Source organism: Triplophysa rosa, linkage group LG22 (assembly GCF_024868665.1).
Source record: "Triplophysa rosa linkage group LG22, Trosa_1v2, whole genome shotgun sequence".
NCBI classification, from domain to species: Eukaryota; Metazoa; Chordata; class Actinopteri; order Cypriniformes; family Nemacheilidae; genus Triplophysa; species Triplophysa rosa.
The window spans coordinates 18,357,284-18,365,949 of NC_079911.1; the positions used below are offsets into that span (position 1 = coordinate 18,357,284).

The 8,666-nt window shown below is 40.5% G+C and overlaps 2 protein-coding genes across 3 annotated transcripts; one reads left to right on the forward strand and one right to left on the reverse strand.

Moving 5' to 3' along the window:
• Window positions 1-259: 259 nt before the first annotated feature.
• Window positions 260-2,424, forward strand: ube2l3a (ubiquitin-conjugating enzyme E2L 3a). Its single transcript, XM_057320719.1, has 4 exons — window positions 260-309; window positions 1,136-1,231; window positions 1,312-1,498; window positions 1,577-2,424. The coding sequence occupies exons 1-4, from the start codon at window positions 283-285 to the stop codon at window positions 1,729-1,731; spliced, it is 465 nt and encodes a 154-aa protein (XP_057176702.1). The 5' UTR covers window positions 260-282; the 3' UTR covers window positions 1,732-2,424.
• A 1,043-nt stretch (window positions 2,425-3,467) lies between these two features.
• Window positions 3,468-8,593, reverse strand: ckmt2a (creatine kinase, mitochondrial 2a (sarcomeric)). Of its 2 annotated transcripts, none has more exons than XM_057320717.1 (10): window positions 8,525-8,593; window positions 7,080-7,243; window positions 5,827-6,025; window positions 5,575-5,670; window positions 5,276-5,497; window positions 4,770-4,855; window positions 4,370-4,493; window positions 4,080-4,214; window positions 3,798-3,923; window positions 3,468-3,711 (listed from the first exon to the last, which is right to left on the reverse strand). In XM_057320717.1, the coding sequence occupies exons 2-10, from the start codon at window positions 7,226-7,228 to the stop codon at window positions 3,595-3,597; spliced, it is 1,254 nt and encodes a 417-aa protein (XP_057176700.1). In that variant the 5' UTR covers window positions 7,229-7,243; window positions 8,525-8,593; the 3' UTR covers window positions 3,468-3,594. The 2 variants fall into 2 exon arrangements, with proteins under 2 accessions (XP_057176700.1, XP_057176701.1); XM_057320718.1 differs by lacking the exon at window positions 4,770-4,855 and adding an exon at window positions 5,048-5,133.
• Between the last annotated feature and the right edge of the window lie 73 nt (window positions 8,594-8,666).

The following is an 8,666-nucleotide window of genomic DNA, read 5'->3' on the forward strand; positions in this document are numbered from 1 at the left end:
ATATTACGTTTTTACAAACATGGCATCAAAGATAGGCATAAAAGTAGAGCTTACTATTAAAACTGAGAAGTGAAACGTAAATAGCTTATATTATTAGTTTATATTATTGACGTCATTTAAAGACAGACACTAAGTTTGTGATGTACTTGAAACGATATAAAGCAAGACAATAAAATGAGAATTCAATAGTCTGGATTTATATTTAAAAATATTTAATAATTTTTAGGACAGAAGTGGAGTGAATTCAGTGCGCGGTGCTTTGTGGGTAAAGGCAAATCCAAGATGGCGGCGAGCAGGCGACTGCATAAGGTAAATATCCCGAAAAATCTGCTTTTACTCATATAAAATTAAATGTCGTATGTTTTATCGTCGAAAACAAACGTGTTACGGATTCCAATGACTGTTGGTCAGAGACACGAAACTTTAAATGACTCTGATTTGAAATTTGTTGAGGATGAGGATGACGATAACTAGCTTAGCTGTAACGTTACTTCAAATATTCACACGAAAATAAAATTGGGGTTTAAATAAAACGTGAAAATGAACTGAACCGTCGACTAAACGAGTTTAAGTTATGACGTAGTGTTTAGTACGAAGTTTACACGTCTGGAGTGTTAAGTTAAATAGATTGTGTGCGTTAAAACAGAATCGAAACTAGTTTATGTATGAGTTTACAAACGAAATCGGATAAATAAAAATCGCGATCATATTAGAAACGAGTGATTGGCGAGTATTTTACTACAGAATAATGTTCATTTACGATATTATCAGTAAAATAATAATACAAAAAAAATACTGAAACAGGAAGTGTCTGTTGTCATCGAAAGAGTTTCGGTGTATCGGAGTTGTAATAAGATAATACGGTATGGTGATAAATTAATCATTTGTAAAATCCTTCAGAGAAAAAAATTACCTGGACATGTTTTTTTTGCTGATATATGAACTATGTGATGGGTTATGAAATAACCCATCAATAATACAATACATTTCATGCATTGAAGTTGCAAGTGACCACAGTTAACGTACTTTCGTTTTTACTAATAAATGATAGTTTTCTCATATCATTTCAAGGTTTAAGAAATGTTAGGTTTCACAATAGAATCACTTTAGGAGGATCATATTCTGTCTTTTACAGGAACTTGATGAAATTCGCAAGTCTGGAATGAAAACTTTCCGCAACATTCTGGTTGACGAGTCGAACATTCTGACCTGGCAAGGGCTCATTGTGCCTGTAAGTTCATATAAAAGTCCCAGTTTTTTATTGAAAAACTTGTTGTCTGTTAGGATCTCATGTGTTATTCTTTTTTCAAGGACAACCCTCCCTATGATAAAGGTGCATTCCGGATTGAGATCACGTTCCCTGCGGAATATCCCTTTAAACCCCCAAAGATTACGTTCAAAACAAAGATCTACCACCCAAATATTGATGAGAAGGGTCAGGTGTGCCTGCCAGTCATAAGTGCAGAGAACTGGAAACCAGCAACCAAAACTGACCAAGGTACATTGTCTCTCTTAAACTAGAACTTTGGAGTCTGACATTGGTATAATTATGATCTGTGTTATTTCTCTTAAACAGTAATCCAGTCTCTCATCGCCCTCGTCAACGACCCCCAACCAGAACACCCACTCAGGGCTGACCTAGCAGAAGAATACTCAAAAGACCGTAAAAAATTCTTTAAGAACGCAGAAGAGTTTACAAGGAAACACGGCGAGAAGAGGCCAGTGGACTGATATTGCATGGGCACGTTTCTCGTTTCTTCTCTGCCCGCAAAACCGTCTCCCCCAATCCGAGTCCCCGCCAACCTGCTCTCACGCTGTCACCCAGCATTCTCTGAGCCCTCAGAGCCCAACATCCCAGCCGCATTTCACCTTTGGCAGAAAGACCCCGTGACTTGCCCCGTGGGTGAAGTCAGAAAGACCCAGTGACTTGCCCCGTGGGTGTCGACCGGCTGGTGTAGCGTAATCATGGGACACATGCCAATGAGATCTTAAAAAAATTGTGAGATTTATGGGTGGGACAGGGCAGTGGGCGGGGCTAAGAGGTAAAAGTTTGTTCCTTTTAATTAGTTCTTAAATTGCACAGAGATGTGTCCAGTCTGCTGTGCAATGAATCGACTGTTTTTATAGCAGAATACTACGGTGAACCAGAGTATAATGTTAAGTCGTTTCACTTTCACATGTATGACATTGTTAAAAACTTAAAATCCAAAAGATCTTTGAACAAAGTCATATAATACATTAATGTTCTAAAGGTGTGTGGAAATTTTCATTTCTCATCTTTGTGTTTTTTATATATTTGCTTAGGTTGCACTGTTTTCTGTGGAATAAGGTTTAATGTTCCTCATATTCTCAGTTTGTATCTCATGGAACTTCAGCTTAGTCACTGTCACAAATATAAAGTTTATGATGTCATAAAAAAGTAAAGCAGAAATTACTGTGTGTTACTTTGTTTCTTATGAAGTAAAATGTGCTATGAAATTACATTGTGATTGACCAAAGTTGGAGTAAAGATATTGTCCTTATACATCGCTACAAGTAGTATAGGTAGGACATTAATGATCAAAATGACATTTAGCTGTAAAATGTTTCTAAATTTAACTAGCCCAGAATGCAAGTTATTTATAAAACACACACACACCACTAGGGGGCCTTAAGATTTTTTAACCATACTTTCCAAAATTCTGGTTACCAGAATTAAAAGGAAGTAAATATTTGTACGCATACAGAATTGATAAACGTTGCAGTATTTATCCTGTAAAAATATCAAATGTATTATGCTTATCAAGTAAATGATATAGCTTTGATCTCCACTGATTGTATACCATGACATTTATATTCAAAGACACTAGTGTTAAAATCCTGGCATAATGGTCCGCCATCCTTGGGTGCAAACATGTAGACCCTCTATATATACCCCTCTGTGTTGTGTTGTGTTTCAATGGCCTCCACAGTGAACACCTTTTCCATTATAGTGTTGGGAACCTTTGACCCTGTGGCCACACCCCTAACCCACTTCTCTCTTAAGTATAGAATTAAGATGAACATTATTAGATAAGGCAGTAAGCAGCTCTAAATAGAGAAATTAGCCACACTGGATTAGCCTGTCTGACGGTGGGAGGCTAATGCATTTACTCATGCACTAATAACCAATGCAACAAACTAAGAGTAACACTGTAACTGCACAATTCATAACGAACAGTTTATGTTGTGCAATTTTGTGGTTTTACGGTAAGTTTAAAAAGGAAGGTCTTGGTTTTGACCGACCAGTGAAGCGCCTGGCTCATGTGTCTGGCCAGTAAGTTCCTGGAATCTTGGCTCAGTGGTGTTACCATAAACACATTACTGTCTGAGATGGCACAGTGGAATGAAACCCTACTGTTAAATACCTTCAAGAAAAGCACGGCTTTTTCTTTGACATCTATGTCAAACTTAAAGTAACTGGACAGAACTGAGGAAATAATTCAAATTTTGGAGTTTATTTTATTGACTTCTGCATATATAAGACCTTCTGTTTGGGGATGGATGGATGGAAGGAAGGATTGTCCATAATTCTCTCTGCTGTACTGGATCCAGCCTTTAACAGAACAGCATCGCTCACTTCCTGAACTGTGCGATGGGAGATGGGATCTTGATATCCTGGCCCTTCTCCAATCTCTTCTCACACTCGATGAGGTAGTTGACTCCATCAACGACCATCTGTACCAGCTCCACCTTGTCAAGACAAGCAAAGCCACACAAATTCAGAGGAAACTTGAAAACAGAAGATTTTTGCATTTGAGATCTACACTCGGATGTACCTCGGATTTTCCCAGGCGGTCATTGTTTGAGATGTCAAAGGTGTCGCCCACTGCAGCTGTGTCCACACCTCCGGTTCCACGCTTCTGCAGCCGCAAGTTATCCAGGATCTTGCCAAAGCGAGGATCCTACAGACAATTGTTTAGGTTAAACGGCTTTCGCTTCCACTACATACCTTAGATATCTCAGCTGCATTAGTGACATTGCTTTGTCTGTTGCTTCATTACACCAGCGAATTTCTATCTAAAAACTACTAAAAACTAAAAAAAGCTAAATGGTTTCACCTGGCTGAGCTTTGGCAAGCGGACGTGCACTCCAGCCCTGAGGCCAGTACCAAGGTTGGATGGGCAGGTGAGGACGTAGCCAAGACGTTCATTCCACATGAACTCCCAGCCTCTCTCCTGAATCAGGTGCTCCACCTGTCCAACAGTGAGATGAACAAAATAAACTTCAGTGGACAACTTTGATAAGACAATCAGGCATATACATTTTAAAACAAACTGTAACTAGATACAGTCATAAAAGGCCAGCAGTTTGTGACCTGTGCGGACATGTTCAGGTGGTGAGCCGTTACCTGTTTGAGTCCTTTGCAGAATCTCTCAAACACCCTCTTCATATTGCCACCCTTCTCCATGGAGATGACACGGGTGTGATCTTCCTCATTGACCCATATTAAGAAGGTCTTATCATTGTTGTGCCTTGGAAAATAGTATAAATTAAGAAGTCAAAGGAGGAAAACCATTCCCATATTACATGCATGTTACTACCATATGTGGGTGATGCAGTTGTATGACTATTGTCATACAATAGCATGCATTTAGACTTAGTCTGTCGCCAGTTTCCTTCTAGGCTAGCATGTGAGAATTATTGTTCTGGTTAAACACTGTTAGCTACTCAAGCTAATTCTACATCATGTGATTTGTTATCCACCCAAATGTCAATCGAATCATGCCAATAATGTTCTAAAACCATACCAGATGCCTCGTGCATCTGGCCAGTCACGGGCCATAAATGCACATGTCAACAAGGGGGACACAGGTTTGTCAAACAGAAAGTGGTCCTAGGGAGGAAAGAAAGGTAGAAAAAAGTAGGTGGAACTAGTGGAGGATCACAGCTGAAGGGTAGAGCAGAAAATTGGAACATTGCTTCAAATGCACCCAATAAAAACTCAGAAGACAAGAAAATGGGTCTGGAACTAAAGAGTGGGGACTGGTTTGGTTTGTACACTTGATATTCTTCAATCGAATCCTACCAGATGCCACGAGCATCCGGCCAGTCCCTGGCCATCCCTGATGCAGTGAGCAGTGGTGAAACTGGCTTATCAAAGAGAAAATGCTCCTGAGCCATGCCAGCATGAGGAAGAGTTTAGAATCAACAAAGTTCAATGCAATCATAGTTCAACACAATCACATTGTAAACAAAATATCTCAGGAGTTAAAATAACCAAAGTATGCCTTGACATCAAAAGAACTGTACTCACATCAATGAGTCTCTGCTGTTCCTGTTCAGTCATGTCAGTGAGGCTGTAGTAACATCCAGAAAGATCTCCCTTTAGGCCCGCCAATGCCTGGACCACCACCCTCTCCACCTCACGCCGCTCCGCACGGCTGCATGCGGGTGGGAGGCTGAGGCCACGAATGCTGCGGCCAGTGCGTACTCGGGAGGACAGGACATACTTCTCATCGAAAATGCCTGATGTGAGCTGTAACAGAGCACCAAAGAATAAATACTAATGTTGAGAAATGGTCATTATGAATGGACTGATAAAGAAATGTGTACCTTGGAGGCTTCCAGGTCAGTGGGATGCTTCATGGTCCTTGGGTCATAGCCGTTGTGTCTGTCCTTAATTACTGGATCAAAGATTTCAGCAAATACCTGCATCAACGGATTGCAGACAGCCAAGGTAAGACCAGCATTAATTGCTGTGATGGACCACATTTGTTTAAACCAGTTAGTGCAGGTTTGGTGTTTAGCTAGTGCACAGTAATGCTGTTCACTTGCAAAACAAAAAACAGTTGGTCAATGTGATACCTCATAACTCTCCTCATCACCAGCAACCATCCCCACTGTCTTGATGAAGGGATGACCGGGGTTGTCCACACCCGTTTGGATGCACTGGTCAAGTGTCCAGTTGTTTGGGGTGGTCCTGTCCCTCAGCGTGGCATAGATTGCAGGGGTCAATGCACTGGCCATACAGTTGTTGTGCTTGCGAAGGTCAGGGAAATCAGCACTGTTAAGAAACACATCTCCAGTCAGGTGCTGTTATTGCAGGGTGAGGCAACTCCGTTCCTGGTGTCCAGTATAGTTCAAACCCTACTCCAACACACCTGCCTGTCTTTTTCAAGTAATCCTGAAGACTTCGATTATCTTGGTCAGGTATGTTTGATTAGGATGTGATGAAACAGTAAAGGACAACGGCTCTCTAGGAACAGAGTTGACTAAGATGGAAGTCGAATAGCTCTGGTCTAGGAGAATCCAAATAACAAGAGCTAGTCGACTCTCATCTTACAGGGCCACTAACTTGAGTATAGATTCAACCTCAATTCAACACACATGTCTGTAATTTTCAAGTAATCTTGAAGACTTATTCAGATGTGTTTGATTAGGGTTGGGGCTAAACTCTGGTCCCGCCAGGAGCCGAGTTTACTTACCCTGATCTAAACCCTTCGGGATGTGTTGGCAAAGAGAAGAACAACGTCCTACCTACTGCCACATTACTGTATAGCTCATCCATGGTTAATGTCTTGGCTCAAACTTAAAGCAGCTTTAAGAGATGTGGTTAGATTTAAAAGAGGGTGCTTTACTGTGTATTTAGATTTTTTTTATGATTAAGTAATTTCTTGTGTAACAATATGTTAAAAGGAAAACCCCTAGCTTTACTCATTCCTTCAAGGAGCTTAAATCTTGCTAATCTGGTTTGATCTTTGGCATCTATCAGTGTGAAAGAGGTGACATGCGGGACAGGGCATAAGCTACTTAAGTTTCACGCTCACACCCCTTTACCTTTCACATGGTTACTGTGTGACACTTCATCACAGTACATCATGACCTCTACTGCTGATCATATTTTTTCCACCATAGAACAGGTGCAAGTTAACACTGTTGGAATGAAAATAAGTTCCAACCCTTCTGAGAACATTTGATTTAGACGCAGTTACTATGTGTTAAGTGACAGACTGTAATTGTTAAGATGGTAAAAGTCTGGATATTTATAATACATGTGTGTTGTTTATTGTAATCTCTGGGATACAACTAAATCAGAGATATACATCTTTGGCAAGTACCTGGGAGGGTAGAGTTTCTTCCTTGCCTCTGCAGAAATGGTGGCACTGTCGCTCATTAAGTATCCGGTAGCCGCCGCTCCGGCTCCTAGACTCGCCAAGAGCAAGCCAGCGGTGCGGCCCGATATCATCTTGGTGAATGTGCTAGCCATCTTCACAATGATGCACTGGTGGCAGGGGGAGGCAAGAGTAAGTCTCAGGTTTACTTGAACGTCACTGTTTCTATCAAACAAAAAGTTTAGTGCTAGTGTTGACAGATGTCATCTTCTGGTCACCTTATTAACACTTATTTTGTAATGTTCTTCACGAACATTCAAGGACGTAGACGTCCATGGATGTCCTGAGTCAAAGATCTTTTATTACAGTTCCCATCTTAAGTACCTGTCGTTCAGCAGGTTCTAAAGGACAACTGTGGATCAAACCTTTATTATTTTACAAAGATTTCTATATTTGATAGACAAGCCAAGTAATCCAATTTGTTTGATCGATGTTTTCAAGGGCAGAAACTTCAACTTTAACATTAACTCTCCTCCTGAACATTTAAGTCATACCCTTACCGTGCAACTGCAACCCTCTAAAAGTGAAAGTGTTATTTATAGACCTGCAGACTAAATGAAGTGTTTGGAATTGAGCCCCATCTGGCACCAGTCTTAGATGAGACCTCGTGCTCACCCATGACATTCTGAACCGGTCACACAAACGTACACAAGACCCAGCTAGAATCACAGAGCGGATCGACGCAAAACAGTAAGGAACAGGAGCTAGTCGTGACCTTCTCGAGCAGATGGCCTGTCGGCACTTTACACCAGTTTAATGTCTATCTATCAGCAGAGTTTTGTCACAGAGGATTATTAGCCCTGTAACTCCAGGATTAGTGTATGGTGCTTGCAGGACGCTGTCAAATAAGATGTTACAACAATAATTTCTTCCAGATGAAACGCTTCTTGTTAAAATAGTAATATGAGCAACACTCTTTATAAAAAGGTGCTTCAAAAGGTTCTTCGATGCCATAGAAGAACCTTATGGTTCCATAAAGAACCTTTAACATCTAAAGAACCTTTATGTTTCACGAAAGGTTCGTTGTGGTGATAAAAGTATCTTCAGATTATAAAAAAGTAAGAAAGAGATGGTTCTTTAAAGAACCTTTGGCTGAATGGTTCCTTAAGGAAACAAAGATGGTTCTTCTATGGCATCGCTGTGAAGAACCTTTTCAGCACTTTTGTTTTTAAGAGTGTAGCCGCAATCTACTTTACAACCATTCAAATAAGTTTGGGCTTCAAATGAGAAAAATATTAAAAGGTTTACATTTCAGCTAAAACAAAGCATTCAAGTGTTCAAGCAAATCAAATAAAAACACATTAGGTTTTGTTCCCCAAGTATAAAGATCTACATTCAAGCTTAGAAAAGTAAGGTTTATACATTTGTACAGTAAGGAAAGAGAGTTTTACCTGTTGAGTCTCCTCAGTTACAGTGGACTGTATCAGGAAGCACACAGTCTTTGTGGAAAACTGGCGCTCCTCCCTGGATACAGGATTAGAAGCAGACCTGATGGCCAATCCTCTTCCGTGTAAGTGCCAGGTCATAACCCAT